The sequence below is a fragment of the Mus pahari genome, chromosome 15 (genome assembly GCF_900095145.1).
Source record: "Mus pahari chromosome 15, PAHARI_EIJ_v1.1, whole genome shotgun sequence".
Taxonomy (NCBI): Eukaryota; Metazoa; Chordata; class Mammalia; order Rodentia; family Muridae; genus Mus; species Mus pahari.
The window spans coordinates 47511396-47529302 of NC_034604.1; the positions used below are offsets into that span (position 1 = coordinate 47511396).

The 17907-nt window shown below is 44.6% G+C and overlaps 1 protein-coding gene across 2 annotated transcripts in view; it reads left to right on the forward strand.

Moving 5' to 3' along the window:
* Snx24 (sorting nexin 24) overlaps window positions 1-17907 on the forward strand; it is a 148390-nt gene that overhangs the window by 82119 nt on the left and 48364 nt on the right. For both annotated transcript variants that reach the window (XM_021214858.2, XM_029547150.1), the window contains exons 2-3: window positions 2681-2764; window positions 13482-13586. In XM_021214858.2, coding sequence (XP_021070517.1) covers window positions 2681-2764; window positions 13482-13586 — 189 coding nt within the window. The remainder of the gene's footprint in view (window positions 1-2680; window positions 2765-13481; window positions 13587-17907) is intronic.

Below are 17907 nucleotides of genomic sequence, written 5' to 3' on the forward strand. Positions count from 1 at the left end.
GAACTCAGAAATCCGCCTGCCTCTGCCTCCCAAGTGCTGGGATTAAAGGCGTGTGCCACCACACCTGGCTGTTATTGGTTTTTCTTCTCCTTATAAGTTGTATTTCCTGCTGTTTTTCAGTTGGTTATCAAACTGAGTTTTATCTAGCTTGCGGGTTGCATATTTTTATGTTTCTTAATAATATTAACTCATGTACAATTTTCCCTGCCTCTGTCCTCAGGGAGACCTTCCCTGCACACTGTTTAACTCTCTTGTCAAGCTCCATGCCCGACTTGCCTGAGTTTGTCTAGCTGGACACCATGTCACTTGTACTCAGTCATGACTCACGCTCTCAGCTCCTTGAAGGCCAGGCTGTTGTCTTTTTGTTACTGAATCCTAGAGCCTAGGACAACTTCCAGGCACACTGTATTCCTTGGTGCGTGTGTTAAATAAATTAACAGCTGAGTGCCAGGGACTGTGAGGGGTGCCTTCCACACACTGTTCTTTGAGTCCTGAGCTGTCACTGCTAGCCTAGTGTCGTTTCCAAACTGGAACGATTTCAGAGCCACAAAATGAGATAAGGGTTTTCTCTGTAACGGAAATAATAAGAAAACATCCTGAATTGGCTCCATCCTCACTAACCAACTTCCTCTCCAAAATGTTTGCTTGGAACGTAGAAGGAAAAAAAGTCTTAGCAGCACTGGGTACATTATGAATTTTCAATGGCAATATAATAGAGTTAACACCTGTTATACACCCATGTCTCTTGTATTGGTGTCCCTTTTGCTCCTCTGCCTCCATTGTGAACTTAGTATTTGTGAAGAGTAACTGGAGAACAGGAAGATAGAACCACATTGGGCAGGAGAAGGGGTGGCATTCATTTCATGAATCCGCCAGAGCATGAATGAATCAGCAGTCTGTGATGGCTTGTATATGCTTGGCTCAGGAAGTAGCACTCTTTGGAGGTGTGGCCTTGTTGGAATAGGTGTATCACTGTGGACGTGGGCTTTAAGACCCCAATCCTAACTAACTACCTGGAAGCCAGTCTTCTCCTTGCTGCCAATGTCTTACCCATGACCTTCAAGAGAGTCAGTCTGAGGGCAACCTGGTAGGTTGAGCCTTACGAAGGCTCTGTCCTATGGATTCTTCTTCCACAAACTTACTGATTGAAGCGGCTGTTTTGAGACAGCCCCAGGATCCAGGCCTGTAGCAGCTTTATTAGCTCAGCAGATGGAAACTACTTTCATTGTTGCCACATGCTTTGATCAAATCAGGGACCTGGCCCTAAGAAGGGGCCCAAGCTGAAGCTGCCTGACTCTTGCATCTGTCTCTGGAAAAGGTTTTCTAGTTCTCCTTATGACAAGTTCTTGGAAGCAGGATCATTTTCTTTGGTGAATTAGGAAACAGAATACTTTTCTAATAAGCAGGGGATGTGTATCCGAGACTCTGAAGCATAAATGTATTTTAGAAGAAAGCATTTTCCTCAAATCACTAAAGAGAAGTATTGAGGAAGAATTCTTGAAGAAATTAATTGTTAATATGAAATATTGATTAAAGTGGTAAAATTTTTCTGGTAAATTTTTAGAAAATGGATTTCTTTAACTGAGTCTTGCATTATAAGAATATATATATGTGTGTGTGTGTGTGTGTGTGTGTGTGTGTGTGCTTGATAATGCATCTGACTTGAAATAGTTATGTTTACATATAAAGCAGAAATACAGCACTCTTGGGCTCTATTTTCATAATAAAAACATAGAAACTTATGTCCTGTGTTAAATAAGAGGACATATATTTTGGATTAAAGTATTTTTTCGTTTGTTTTTTCACTCTGGTCTGTCCTTTATTTTTATTTTTTCAAAGGGTTGGCTAAAACTGGAACTTAAGCTTGGCAATATATTCTCTCATCTTGGTATTTCAGACTCTCACTCAGGAAAACAAGGGTGAGACAGAGACTCCGGAATAGCAGGAGCTCTCTGATTCCTTCCCTGCCAGGCTCTCCGCAGTGGGACCCGAGCCTTGTGTCCTCCTCACCCCTGTTCCCAGTCCTGACCCATTGACCCGAGAATCAAGAAAATGTCATGTTAGTGCCTACTAATTAGTGAGCCCAGAGCACCTCTGCATCTGGCCTTTCAACCTTCTGGAGGTGGGAGCACTAGCTGTCACTCACATCATGCAGGGAACCCGAGCCCTCCCTGCCTTTGCCCTGTTTTGCAAACTGCAGGATAAGCCCAGCTGAGACTGGAGATGAATATGCAGGTTAGGAAGAAATTAACCTAAAATGCACCGTTGTTTGCATGATTGTCTCAGTTGACACAGTGCCTTCCTCAAACTACCCAGACAGGGGGCTGTGTGGCTGAGTCCTCAGATCTGTGCTACCATAGTCATTTGATGAAGTCATTTCATGGGAAGGATATTCTCTGAATTATTAAAAAAAAAAAAAAGAATTAGCATTTGAGAGCATGGAAGTTCCCCTGTCTGTAGGCACTGTCTTAGAGAATGCTGCAGTTAGTGGGTGAGCATTTGGTTCGAGGGCTCATTAATCAGTGCTGTTGGGTTGGGGTCTCCTGAGCCTTCTGGGTTTGGGGAGAATCGGCTTCTGTAATTAAAGGGATGAAATATATCACAGTCACAAACTTACCACATCGACAATTGAGGGGTTTGAACTAGTAGAATTAATCTCTTTAATTTTTTTTTTCCTTAGGTGTTTAAAATAGAAGTGCTAATGAACGGAAGAAAACATTTTGTTGAGAAACGGTACAGCGAATTCCATGCCTTGCACAAAAAGGTAACCTTTGGTTTCATGCTTTTTTTTTTTTCTGTGTGGCCTGTAGTATAGCGTTAAGACTGTTCTTTGACCCTCAGAGCATTACTGTCTACTGTGCATATAGTTTCTTTATAGTGGCATTCATTTTTTTAAAAATAGATTGTTCAGTCAGTGTGTTCGTGTTTTTCTAATAACTGGCTTTCCTGTTATAATCGCACGCATATTCAAATCTGAGGCAGTGTGGTGTTTGCAATATATTGCATCCGTTATCGAAGGTGTACAGTAAATAAGACACCCTCTTCTGTCCAAGAAATGCATTATAACGTTCCTTACAAAAAGAGAAGAAACACAAGAAATCATTATACAGGAAGAGATTTATTAAATTCAATTTAAATTTTGTGTACCTAGACAAGGTTTTGTGTCTGTATACATGTGTGTTCATATGGAATACATAGAAAAGAGGGTCCCAGCCCACAGCTGTCCCGGCTCACAGCTGTGTGAAGATCAACTGTACCAGAATGATTGATGCCTTAGCTCTGGGGTGCATTTCAAAGTCATAGATTAAAGAAACAGAAATGCAGAAGAAGCAACCGACTTTCAGGAAGAAATGGTCACTAACGAATTGAAAATGAATAATTAAAAAAAAACCCTCCAGCCCAGCCTTAATTTTTTATGGGTTATTAATTATTTGCATCCTAAAATTTTCATAATAGTTTTAAATTCTGTTCTATGAGACATCCTGGAAGAAAGTTACAGGTGATGAGTCAGCTCAGGCTCATCTTTCCTCTTTCACATATCTGTGCTTAGGAGTGCATCATATGTGTTTATATGCATGTATATACACATGTATGAACATGTATGAAGTACATTCATGCACAGAATGCAGCTCTAATTAGATAGTTGGGCAGGAAGCTAGAAATATATTAAGTTAGGAGAGTTTTAATTTTATGGTTTTTCTTCTGGGACATATCATTAAAATATAATGTGTTAAATCTAGATTCAAGCGCTTTTAGGCATGTTTTTTATAAGTTTGCTCATTTTAACCAGAGGATAGAGAATTAAGTCTAAACCTTAACAGGATATTACTGAAAGATTAGCAAGCCTGTTTCCCTGTTTTGTTTGTTTAATTTTTAGATGGGGCGGGGTTGGGGTGGGGTGTCTCATTCTGCATCTCTGGCTGACTTAGAACTCACAGATACCCCTCTGCCCCTCCTTCTGGGTGCTGGGCACCTTCAGACCCACTTCTTCCCTTCTTTTTAGAGATGCTCCAAGCTTTTCTGTTAGAGCAGCAAACAGTTTAATTAAATCAATTTAATTCTCCAATTAGAACGTCATCAAGTTCAGGTTTGCTCCCGGAGAATCCATGCAAGTGCCTGCAGATTTCTCTCAGGTGTCACCAAGAGACTGTTTTAAAAAGCACCTGCTCGGGGGAACCTCAAGAAAGAAACACACATACAATGCGGGTCCCTCTCTTTCTCCTGGGACTCTGTCTTTGTTTTCTGCTGGGTATCAGGTGAGCCCTGTGGAAGGTAGAGAGACCAGGTTTCTCTCCACCCCCATGAAGCTCCTCCCAGTCAGTCAGGCCTGGGCGGCTTGTCAGGTGCAAGACCCTTCCTAAAGTACTAGGTCAACATGAAGGACTCCATGGCTGACACAGCCCAGTGGAGCTCTCCAGATACCAGAGCATCAGCTCCAGAAGAGACAGCAGGGTGCCTGCCAATTAGGCTGGCCCTGTCCATGGGTTAGCCCTGCCCGAGCGCAGGCCGGCTCGCTCACTTTCTGCTCTAGGACCGTTCCTTCTCCTTCTCCACTGCAATCAAGCATTGCCAAATAAAATAAAATATAAAATAAAATATAAAATAAAATAAAATAAAATAAAAATTCCTGTACTTTCTAGGACTTGTTCTTTCAACTTGTTCGGTTCCGTTAGTTACGGTATCCAGTTTTTCCTAATGAGGTTTGTTCGAGTAAATAGAGGAGTAATTCTCAAATCTCTGTCGTAGGTTTGGAGACGCCCTTACAGGGACTTCGGGGGTGGGCAGGCTGTTGGAGTGTGCTGTCTGACTTTATGCACTGCAGAGAAGGGACAGCCACTGCTGGGTTAGAATTGGTGGGCTGGGCAGGCAAAGACAAGTAGCAGGGGGACAGAAAAGTTCACGTCGGTCTGTAATCTTAACAGTAAAACCGCTCAGAGCTCAGAAACATCGTAGCAGCTAAGAATCCACCTCGTGCAAGCCTCCCCGCCCTGCTCCCCACCCGCCCTGCTCCCCACCCGCCCTGCTCCCCACCCGCCCTGCTCCCCACCCGCCCTGCTCCCCACCCGCCCTGCTCCCCACCCAGCAGCCTGATCCTCCCCTAGGTTCCCTTATGACTGTGTTTACTAAAATGCTTCCCCTCTGACTGCACTTACATCATCTTCTGCCATTGAATTTTCTTGAAAAGTTTGATTATCATCACCGTTTATGATGCTGGCTCCACACCTGTCTTGATTTTTCTGTTATTTTGTATTCTGCTCTCTGGATGAAGTGCTGGGGCAGTGCACAGACGCTGACTACAGTGGAGCACATGGGCTGTCCCTAAGCACTTTGCACCTTCACCACGATGGATTCGTCACTCCGCATTTGTCGTTGTCATGGCCTACAGACACACATGTGCCTCCTTGTCTATTGTTCTTGCTAATTCTGAGGGAGAAGCTATTTGAGTTTGTCTAGGTAGTGTTAGGGGGTGTATTTTAAAACCTTTCTCAGAATTTCTTTTTCTCTTTGTGCAAGTCAGAATTAGTTTTCTCTGCTTTTCTCATTTTGGTGGGAAGGAAGGGGTTGTTGGTACCCAGCCTGGGCCTTTGCCTGCTGGAAGCACTCTACCACCAAGATCCATCCCTAGTTACATTTTTTTTTTCTGTATATTCATTATTTTCTTCTCAAATGCACTAGATAGCCCAGGCTAGCTTTGAACTTACTGTTATCTTCTTGCCTCTGCCTACCAAGCTCTGGAATCATAGGCATGAGACACCCCTCACTCTGGAGATAAAGCTAAATCCTCTGGCAAGTTTGAGCAAGGCCAAGAAGAGGGACCCACCATTGATTGCCTGCACACCTCAGCTGGGCTTATAGCTTTCTAATGTAATCTCTGTTCTCTTATTCAGGATTTTAAAAAACAAATCCTGCATAGTACGCTATATTGCCAAAAAGAACACATCTCTGTCAAAGGATATGTTTTGTTTTTGTTTTTGTTTTTGTTTTAATCCCCTGGCATATGTTACCAAAGCAAGTGGAGCTGTATAAGGCGCATGGCATCTTATCCACTGAAAGTTATCTACTTTAGTGGACATTATCCCTCTGAAAGTTGTCTACTTAGGGAACATACATCTTTCCTTGCACCAAGGAATGATTTTTGAGTTTATTGAGGTGCACATCTTTTTTCTTTCTTTTCTCGTTTTTCTTTTGTTATTTTATTTCTGTGTTTTCTCATTTACTGGACCCTCAGCATCTGCTCACTAGTTTGCACGGCCTATTATGAAATACTGCCCATTTGCTGAAAGTTTTTCTTTCTCACCAAAACCCTTCGATTTTAGTTACGATAATTACTTCTGGGCTTGTATGTATACCTGAGTGCATGTCACATGTGTATGGGCGCCTGTGGAAGCCACAGGTGACATCTGATCCCTGGAGCTGGAGTGACAGGTAGATACGAGCCATCTGACCTGGGCCGGGAGAACTTGGTTTCCTCTGGAGAAGAAGCAGCACAGACTTTTTTTTTCTTTATTTACATTCCAAATGCTATCCCGAAAGTTCCCTATACCCCCCACCCCTGCTCCTCTACCCACCCACTCCCACTACTTGGCCCTGGCCTTCCCCTGTGCTGGGTCATATAAAGTTTACAAGACCAAGGGGCCTCTCTTGCCAGTGATGGCCGATTAGGTCATCTTCTGCTACATATACAGCTAGAGACACAAGCTCAGGGGGTACTGGTTAGTTCATATTGTTGTTCCACCTACAGGGTTGCAGCCCCCTTCAGCTCCTTGGGTACTTTCTCTAGCTCCTCCATTGGGGACCCTGTGTTCCATCCAATAGCTGACTGTGAGCATCCACTTCTGTGTTTGCCAGGCTCTGGCATAGCCTCACAAGAGGCCGCTATATCAGGGTCCCTTCAGCAGAATCTTGCTGGCATGTGCATTAGTATCTGGGTTTGGTGGCTGATGATGGGAAGGATTCCCGGATGGGGTAGTCTCTGGATAGTCCATCCTTTCATCTTAGCTCTAGATTTTGTCTCTGTACCTATATCCTTTCATGGGTATTTTGTTCCTTATTCTAAGGAGGAATGAAGTATCCACACGATGGTCTTCCTTCTTGGTTTTCTTGTGTTTTGCAAAATGTATCTTGGGTATTCTAAGTTTCTGGGCTAATATCCGCGTATCAGTGAGTGCATATCTAGTGACTTCTTTTGTGATTGGGTTACCTCACTAAGGATGATATCCTCCAGATACATCCATTTGCCCAAGAATTTCATAAATTCATTGTTTTTAATAGCTGAGTAGTACTCCATTGTGTAAATGTACCACANTTTCTGTATCCATTCCTCTATTGAGGGACATCTGGGTTCTTTCCAGCTTCTGGCTATTATAAATAAGGCTGCTATGAACATAGTGGAGCATGTGTCCTTATTACCAGTTGGAAGATCTTCTGGGTATATGCCCAGAAGAGGTATTGCTGGGTCCTTCGGTAGTACTATGTCCAATTTTCTGAGGAACCGCAACACAGACTCTTAGTTACTGAGCCATCTCTCCAGTCCCCTGAAATCTATCTTTTAGTTTGGATGTATATATAATAATACATTTTTTTCTGTTCTTACTTTTTCTAAAGTATCAAATTTTTGTTTTTTTGGTTTTTTTTGGATTTTTATCCCTTCAGGTTCTCTCTGTCCCTGTGTCTGTCTGTCTTGTGCTAAGGAAGCCCCAACACTTCTTACATGCTAAGTCAGCACCCTACCGCTGAGCTACATCTCCTGCTCTTTATCGGCTCATTTTGAGATGCTCTCACTCTGTAGCTCATTCTGACTCCAGACTCACAATCCTCCTGCCTCCTACTTTCAAGAATGGGATCCAAGCTGGGATCACAGGCGTCCACCCTCACACCTGGCCACCCGTTGAGCTTTGCCATTTCTTCTGGAGCTGTGTTGAGTATTTGATTCTGTTTTCTTTTAGTTTTAGAGACCTAAGTGAAGATACCTCATACCACTCACACTGAATCGGGCTGTGTGTGATGGAGCCTGGTAGTCTGCATCTCATTCCCCAGAGGATGCTTGATGTAGTTTATAGTTCCTTCTGTGAATTATAGTTATAAGGATGCCACTCAGATACAGCCCTACACACACACACACACACACACACACACACACACACACACACAGCTACAAGTCTTAGCTCGAGGTTCTGAATCTTGAAAGTCCCTCTGACCTTTCTCTTACCTGAATTTTCCAGAATGCTGCTAAGTGCTGTCAACTTGTTCTGTTAGGTTCTGGCAATGCATCCCACTTAGTGTTCGCTTGTGCGCCCCTGCCAGCCCAGAGCAGTGTTACTTCACGTTGCGGCCCCCGCTTTTCATCTTCTGTCTTCAGTTTGCCTTTGCCTGCATTTCAAGGCCTTTCTCCCGCTCTCTCTGATGTGGGCTTGAATTGTCTTCAGTTGTGGACAGGGCTGCATTCCCGTAGGAGAGCCCATTTTCTGCCCTTGGTACCTCCCAACAGCTTCCCACATTCCTCACGGCCACCTGCCATCTTCCAAGGTGGCAGTCACCTCCTTTGCTGCTGCTTCCTCCCTCATGACATCTACCGCCATGTCCTTCTCTCTGACCTTCTCTTAGTTAGGGTTTTACTGCTGTGAACACACACCAGGACCAAGGCAGGTCTTAAAAGGACAGCATTTCGTTGGATTGGCTTATAAGTTCAAAGGTTCAGTCCATTATCGTCAAGGCAGGAGCATGGCAGCATCCAGGCAGGCATGGTGCAGGAGGAGCTGAGAGTTGTATATATTGTGAAGGCAGCTAGGAGAAGACAGGCTCCCACATGGTTAGGAGGAGGGTCTTAAAGCCAAGCCCACAGTGACACACTTCCTCCAACAAGGCCACACCTCCAAATAGTGCCATTGCTTGGGCTAAGCATATTCAAACCATCACAGGCCTTAACAGCTCTCTTTCCCCTTTGAGGTTAACATTGGGCGTATCCCAATAATAGTCCAGGATAGCAGTCCCATATCAAGATCCTTAATTAAAACCCTCTCTGTAAAGCCCCTTTCTGTTGTGCAGGAATGCCGCTCACAGCCTCTGCGAACTAGAGATTCTCAGACGTCTTCGAAGGCATCATCCTTGTGTTTACTTCCAGCCATCTACTGGCCAATCCTTTCTCTATTGTTCTCCTAAGGAAGGTTCATGGTAGCCACACCCAAGCATGTCCTGTGCAGCTCCACACTTCCCTGAATGCCCGTCCATTTGCCAGCTGATTTGTTAAAAACAAAACCGGACATTCAAGTTCTTCAATGCCAGCTGCCTGTTTTCTACTCTTTATGGAAACTCCTGTTCTGTTTATGTTAGACATTTCTGCCTAAACAAGTTAAGTTATATTCTAATGCAAAGCTATATCCTATATCTCCAGCTGGCTTTGAGCTTGCAGTGTTGTATAATCTAGGGTGTTGGAAAGCTCATGGTCTCCCACATGCTACAGTTCTAGGTGTATATTGCTATGTCTCCCCTACTTGGAGCCCCAACATATGCACCAGGTCTTATCCTTTGAATCTTTTACAAGGTTAATTATCTGATCTATGGGATATTGGAGAGCACCATATGTGTTTTGGTTTGGGGGTTTATGTTATTGGAATTTGACCCCAGGTCCCTCTAATCCCATTTCCTCTGTAGCTTCTACTGCGTTAGAATGACGTAAGGGGATGACAAATTCCCCACCCAAACCGAACAGGACTCCATCCTGTTCTTTGTCCCCTGCAGCTTGGGCACAGGCTCTTGTGAAAGGTAAATCTTTAGGCATGTGAAGGGCCCAGGCCATGCCACAGTCATTCCTACCCTAGCCAAGTCATTCGTCTCTTTACACAGCTGTGCTTGCAAAGAGCTGGGCTCCCCTAGGCCCCAGATCTCATGGCTGACAAGAAACCCTTACTCTTACTGCAGACTTGGAGCATATTTTACCCTTGATGCCTCCCTCCCCAGCTGTTTTCTGTCAGTTCCAGCCCACCCCTTTATTCACAACGTTTCCAGTGAAATATGGGGCTGGTTCGTGTTCAGATTAACTATCTTCATCTTTTGTTATTGCCTCCTTTGAGATTGAGTCAAATATTACATTCTCTTCTATTCCATTTAATGAAGTACACATTTCAGCTGAACCAAAAACTGCTATATGGGATCAAACAGAGAAAACAGCACCCATGCGCCGGCCATGAAGGAACCCCGAGAAAACCGGGGTGACTGTGTGTATATGAGAAGGTTATCTTTTGCCTTCCCAATGCTTCTATTTCTTTAAATGATTTCGTTTCTATTTTTCAAAAAAAAAAAAATTTATCCTTGCTAAAAGCATTTCTGGTCCTCTCTGTAGAAAATTGTAAGTTTTTCTATCCACATCATATGCTAGTGGGTCTTTATGGTCTGGAGTAAGTTCTCAGCGAGTTCTAACTAGGAAAAGGGAAAAGGAGTGATCACACACTGGATGTGTGTGTGTGTGTGTGTGTGTGTGTGTGTGTGTGTGCATGAGTGATTATCCACACACATCAGAAAGGCCCTTTGGCCTGGATGCTGTGTAGCAGGACAGTTAATCATCAGATGAAGTGGACGAGGAATACTTACCTCGCAAGCATCTGATCCCTACTGCAATCATACTGTCTTGGGTTTGTCTCTCGTCTAAATTCCTGCTCACCTCCACATGTGCCACTGATGCAGTCTCTGCGATGATCATCTCTCTCAGTAGCCTCATGTGAACAAAAGGGACAATATTTTCAGTGGCCTTACATCAAGATGCAAAGAAAAGAAAAGGGGAGGAGACTGATGGTGGAGCTCTTGTGGGGATCAAAGTCGGGTTGTAAAGCTTTCTTCCACTTTTCCCCTTTGGAAACACTCCTGTGTGGTAGTTTCTTACCTCATCTTCACTCCCTACCTGTCCCTCAGAGTTGGCCCTCCCCGTATTCTATTACAGCATGATAAATCACCACAGACACAAATGCATAACTTTTAAAGAACACTTGTTACATAGAGTCTCCATGGGTCCGGAGTCAGAGCTCTGCTTCTTCCTCACATGCTTAAGCCTGCATCTAGGCTTACTCAGGCAGACTTCTGCCTGCATCTTTGGGGTGATGCTTTGTATAACTGTTAGCCAGAGATGGCTCTTGGCTGCTAGAGGTCACTTGAAGTCCTAGCCACTTTTTCAAAGTTAGCAGTGTTCCAGAGAGGTAGCTGTGGAAGTGACCACCCCACTGTAGTCACAGCTCCTGCCCACTCGCACATGGAAAGTGTTGTGAAGGTTGTAAATACCAGGAGGCCAGTTTGTGCCTTCTCCCCACCACAGCCCCTTTGCTCTGTTGGGACTTGACTCTTAATATGATTTGACTCAGTTCTATGTCTACAGACACTTTCTACACAGTGTTCAGATTCCTGGGTTTACAGAATTCTGTATAGTTTCTCACACATTGTCTTCCCATGGACTCCTAGAGGCATCTCTAGCTTAAACTCTCCAACCTCAGCTGTTGATCCCTTTCTATTAGGGGTGTCTAAGGTATACATAGGGGTGTCTAAGGATGCATACATAGAACCTTGGCTAGCTTTCTTGAGCAAATAAGAAATTTAGTGTTGTCCTTAGGAAAGCTAGCGGCCATCAGCCCAAGGGATGGAGCAAGCCTCAGTGTCTGTTGTCGTCAGGCTGTGACTTTAATTTTTCTGATTACAGCTGCTGTCACCCCAGGCATTGCTTCACACTTCTGCCAGAAAAAAACCCTACTGTCCTTCTGGCAAAACAGAAGTTCTACCCAGTAGACGCTGTGTTTTAATTAACAACTGTGTCACATGACCATGGTGATGATAAGGGAACTTAGGAACTCAAGAATTTTAGGTTTAACATAGTGAACTCTGAATGACATTTTCCCCTATCCAAGGGGATTAAATTTAGCTAACAGTTCTTATAGATGCAAGGCAGAGGTGACAGTAGCAAATGGGATTCTGTTGTTCTTGCATGGAGGTGATCAGGCTTCTGTTCCCAAAACCACCCAGCTGGTGCCTCCTGGCCAAAGGTGTTTGCCCTGGCTCCATCCATTGCATTGGTCATTGATGTAAAAAGAGCAGAAGAAGGAAAGGAAGGAGCTGCCCCTCCCGCTCGGCCTCTGAGATCCCTTTTCTTCTCACCTCCCTATGAGCAGGATGGAGTTACACATGGCTGGGGGTGCAGGTAGGGAAAGTGTGATCTTCATTCACCCAAAACCAGGAGTTGAATACTGTAGCACTCAGGAACTGTTGATTTGGGGAATACGAAGCGATTGGGCATTGTGATGGCTATTCACGATCAGCTTGATACATCTGGAATTCACTAATACCCAATTGGCTGAGTACACTTATGAAGACTTCTTTTTTTTTTTTTTTTTTTTTAATTAAGTCATTTGAAGGTGGGAAGACCCACCTTTGATCTGGATCTTTTGAAGTAGAACGTTTAGTCTTAAATCTGGGCCACACCTTTTTGATGGCAGCCTATAAAGGACATAGAAGAAGGGACAGCTTGCTCTTTGCCTGCTTGCCCTCACTCTTGATGGCAGGTTCATTCCTTCCCTGACATTAGAACCTACTTCTTTGGGATCCCAGTTCATACTGGAGACCAGCTGAGACATCCAGCCCATGAGCTGAACAACGGATGGATTCTTGGACTTTCTGTTGATGGGCAGCGGTTGTTGGATTAGCCGGACCACAGCCATATTCGTTCTGTCAGTTCTGTTCCTCTAGAGAACTCTCTCTAAACCAGCCACTGAGATCAAATCTGACATTATGACAATGTTCACTAAACGACAGGCAGTTTATCAGAACAGCTGCTGGAGGAGGTCCAAACCTGAGTGTCTGCCCTAGATCCCTGGAATTGGAGTTCCAGATGGTTGTGTACTACCATATGGTTGCTGGGAATGGAACCCTGGTCCTCTGGAAGAGCAGCTAGTGCTCTTAATGATGGAGACATCTCTCCAGCCCTGAAACTCTTTTTTTTTTTTTTTTTTTTTTAATGCTGCTCCTTAAAATTGCCTAGAAGTCCTAACTCAGAAGTGCCCTTCAGTTTGTATGGTAGAGTTTTCAGATGCTCTTCTGGATTGTTGGAAAGATTAGACTGTGTTTTAAATTTCACTTTATTTCAGAAATTTCAAGAACCTCTCTGAGTGGTTCTTAATCTAGTTAGAAAACAAAATTTAAAATATGTGTCAATTTTGCTATGAAATAAAATGATGGTTGAAACTATCTTCTTTTGCTTTTGTTTCAACTCAAGTTCTAGACTTTTAATTTTTTCTGAAAAGAAATCATTTAAATTTGAAATATACATCATAATAACTTCCAAACACAAAACCCGTTTGTCTCAAAGCCTAAGAAATCAGGATACCTAAGTGAAAAAAAGTTTGAAAACTTTTCAGCATGGTTTGCCTGTGGTTTGCTTTTCTTATTTTTCTTTCCGCCAGATGATCTCCTTACAATTGACAAACGTGTTTTCCCTTCTTTCTTTGAAGCTTAAGAAATGTATAAAGACTCCAGAAATCCCTTCTAAACACGTCAGGAACTGGGTCCCCAAAGTCTTGGAACAACGGCGGCAAGGCCTGGAAACTTATTTACAGGTAAGGGATGTTTTGAGTCTCGGTGTAACGGATCCTAAATCAGCGCATCTCACCCTGTTAGCTCTGAGTACACGAGTGTGACGTCAGACACTGACCAACAGGAGATTCGGACACACAGGCTATTCAAGTGTTACAAATACGGCAATCGGTTGGTTCATTTAGCTTTTCTTGGATTCTGTTTAAAGTTCTTTTTGCATTGGGCGAGTGCAGATTTGGTATCATTGGAAGAATGCTTTTGAAGCAATCTGTTTTTTAAATTCAGCTGTACACATTCTCTGTTTTAGATAAAATAATTTTGTTTTCTCAGCCCCTGGGTTCTAGATGTTTGGGCACTAGTTGGAGTCATGGGAGAAAATGGCTTTTCAGTGGTGCAGGCTAACACACACGTCTAAAACCCCACCAAAGCTCTTTAGAAAGTGCTCCTGAGAGAGTGTCCAATCCAGACGGAATGCCTCAGAGAGTCCTTTACTGTCACCTCTCAGGATAGGCAGACCTGAGATGAGATGGAAGTCTCCTCTCACAGGAAACACAGAAGACAAAGGAAAGGGTAAGACACTGTGCACTTCTCTGGGCATTACAAAACCCTGAAGTCTCAGGGGACCATTCCATGACACCCTCATTAAGTGCGTAGAGGGGCGGGGCCGGTGCAGAGGCAGACAGACCTAAATGGTCAGACGTGCTCTACATTTAGCCCCACACGAGAAGCGATCTGTGGAGTGAGCATAGCTGGGTGAGGAAAGGAATCCTGCCTCAGAACGAAGGGTCCAACTCTGCTGGGGCATCCCAGCGCTCTGGAGGCTTGGGCAGGAGAATCGGAAGTTCAAGGCCAGCCAGGCCTGCACCTGGAGACCCTACCTGAATACCTAAAACAGCACAAAAGGGCCAGACTTCATGTGAGAGGTAGGAGGACTGATCCTTCTAAGATTATTACGAGGGGAACCAGCAGCACGGCCATGTTCTTTCTTCGTTGTCCTTGGGGCCCCTTCAAGCACCACTAACCCCAGGGTGGATCTTGCATGGTGCTATGAAGCCTGTGTGCCTGTCTCCATCCAGAGCTCTGCTGGATGACTGGGCCTGTGCCAGTCTCTGGTGGCTGATACCCAGTGGTAGAGTGAAGGGCACCTCAGCAGAAGGAAGATTCCCAATGTCAGTTCCCCACCTTCTCCCGTGTCCTCCTCTTTATCCTGTTCAAAGAGGACGGGGCAGAAGCCGCAGGAGTCCCGAGGAGGGTGCCTGCTTGTGGGTTTCGCCCTTCGTCTATGGGGCTCGGTGGAAGGATTCTTCACTGTGTCTTTCTGGGAGTGAGAGCCTAAAGGAAACTGGAATCTCAAATCCCAGGGATGCGTGTGGCCTTCTCTGAGATTCTGTACACAGAGCTAACAGGATTCCATAGCTTCAGGCAACACTTCAGAGCAAACATCAAACCAGAGACCCAGAGAAAGAGACTAAGAAGTTGTATGCAGCGGGTAGAATGCATGCTCTCTGTAATTAGAAGGGATAGGTAAACAACACGCTTTCATTTGTAGGCCAGATCTTCCACAGATATTGTATATCTTCAGGCTTCTCAGTTCTAAAGAGAGCTTTATCCCCTACCACCATCCCTCCCCCTCCATTGCATTTGACACACGACTTCCATTACTCCTCAGCGTAAACATTTTAAGTTGTTTGTACTTCGTGTGTAAATATGTGGATAAAAATCATCTGGCACGAGAGGAGCTTAGAGCTTTCTATTCTCAGAAACAGGGCTTCAAAATGTGGTTGAGGGCTGAGGGCTCTAGCTTTCTGCCGCGTGTCTCGGATTCACTTTGCTGTCACTCAGCGACCTGAAGGCCCAGAGACGGGGCCTTTCCTTCTCCTTTGGCAGTGGGAGCGAGGCGGAGAGGGAGGCAGAAACGTCGGCTGTGCCCGGGTCTTGCTTCTTGGTCTTAAGACATAAGTCTTTTGATGAAGTCGATAGTGTCCTTCTTTCTCCCACCGCCTGCCTAACTCCAGGGAGAACCCCACTCAGCCTCAGGACCAGTCTGAACTCCAGGAGTAGCTGCCAGTAGCACAAATTAACAGACACCATCCCTGCGCTGACCTGGCCCGTGGCCTGACCAAGGACTGCTGCCTTCAAGCCGTGCTCCCAAGGCCACAGGGCCTAGCCTGCTTACCTACTCCAGCTCATCTCTGCCTGTCAGAGAAGCCCAAAGTCACCCTGTGGCAGTCCGTCTCTTGAAAAGGTCAGGGCAAATAACCCTTCTTCCTCTGGAGGTCAGCTGGGCCCCTGTGATTACAGCCTCACACGGAACCTGAGGTATCCGTGCTGCTGTTTTAGTTAGACATGGAGGGCTGAGCTGTCACGGGCTCTGAAACTGTGTCCCCCTTCCCAAGTACATTTGCTAACGGACTGGGCTGGGCTGGGACTTTATGTCCTTCTTGCCCAATATGGGCTCTTCTTATATACACCGACGATTTTATAAATTAGGAAAAACTTTCTACCCTTGATAGTTTTATATAAATATGCAAGCAGGTACAAGAAAAGACTTTATAGTGATCAATATTACAGTTTACCAGGTTGCTTCTTCCCTAATGGGTTGGTTGAATAATTGATTGCTGAATAAATGGTTTGTTTTTTTAGTGTGTGTGAGAGAGAGAGAGAGAGAGAGAGAGAGAGAGAGAGAGAGATTGGGCATATCTATATGTGCACGAGCCCAGGAGACCAGAAGAGAGCACTGGTCTCCCGGAACTGGAGATAGAGTTGGCTGTGAGCTGTCGTGTGTGTGTGTGTGTGTGTGTGTGTGTGTGTGTGTGTGTGTGTGTGTGTGTGAGTGTGTGTTTTGGATACCAATCCCAGGTCCTCTGCAAGACCAGGAAGTGCTTCTAACTACTAAGGCATCTCTCTGCCACCATGTTCTTTAAGATCCTGGCAAATACTGCTTCCATTTTAAGTCATCTGGCTTAAAGGGGAGTTGGTTGTTGTTTTTTGTTTGAAACAGCCTCACTAGGGTTTGAATCAGCCCATGCTAGGGTTGAACTCTTGGATTCAAACCATTTTTCTGCCTCAGCCTGAAAGTGGTTTATGGGGCATTCTGGGAGCTATATTTAAGAGACTAACTTTAAAAAAAAAAAAAAAGAAAGAAAGATATAGTCATCCATTTTCAAACTTAATTTTGTTCAGAGATGTTAATCAAAAATTCCAAAACCTTTCTAATGTCTGTATTTTTCACTCTTTTCCATTCTTTGTCTGGTCACTAATAGCTTGAAAATGAGAGTCACAGAAGGACCACGCTTACCAGTTTTTTTGGCTGTTTCTTCTTCATTCAGAAACAAACAGCATAGTAGCCTGTAAACCATAGCTTAGAAATAGCACTGGCATCAATTTCAATGTTGTAACTTATTTAAAAATACGTTGGCAGAGAAGCAGCATAGATACCTTTCCTCTAGCACATGTCATGATGGGTTTATTTATGACGTTTTACAGTGAACATCCCCCAGCAGCCTGTCTGCGGTCCCACCTGTTCAGGAGTGTCATAGGAGCATCACTTACACCTGGGAGTTCCTGGTCAGCCTGGGGAATGCAGCAATGACCAGGAGAGAAGTGGGGAGGGAAGCAGGGAGAGATGAGAGAGGGAGGGACAGGGAGCAAGCAAGCCACTCTGTTTTCAGAGTGTCACATCTTAGGGGGAAACAAGTGAGCACATCAAAGTAGCATGGAAGGCCGGCTCAGGGGCACCGATCCCGGCACTGGCCAGGGAACATGGATTTGGGTAGGGTCTTTTTACCCCTTTTTTCTTTCTTTCCCTCCCTCCCTCCCTCCCTTCCTTCCTCCTTCCTTCTTTTTTTTAATTTCCCTGAATTTCTTGGCTGCTGACTTTTCAGCTTTAAATCTGGGGTATTTGAGACCATAGGGAACACATGAAAAATCAAACTTACCCTGTGTCATGGGTTCCTCGGAGCCTGTGTTCTAGAAGTCACAACCCCGGCTACTTCTTGAGCCTTTCCTAATCTTATACTTGTTTCCTATACAGTTTTTGGTTCAATTAAGTGGGAAAAGACAAGGGAAGCCATGTCTCCATCTTGTTGGAAATGGAATTATACTTGTTGATTTTTAAAACCGTTTTCTAATAATTAATTTTAGTGCATGGGTGCTTTGGCAGCATGGATGGCTATGTGTCTGGTGCCTTCAGAGGCCAGAAGAGAACATCAGGTCCCTTGGGACTGGAGTTACAGATGGTCGTGAGCCACCATGTGAGTGCTGGGAATTGAACCTAGGTCCTCAGGCAGAGCAGTCAGTGCTCTTAACTACTGAGCCATCCCTCCAGCCCTGTTTATTTCTGTG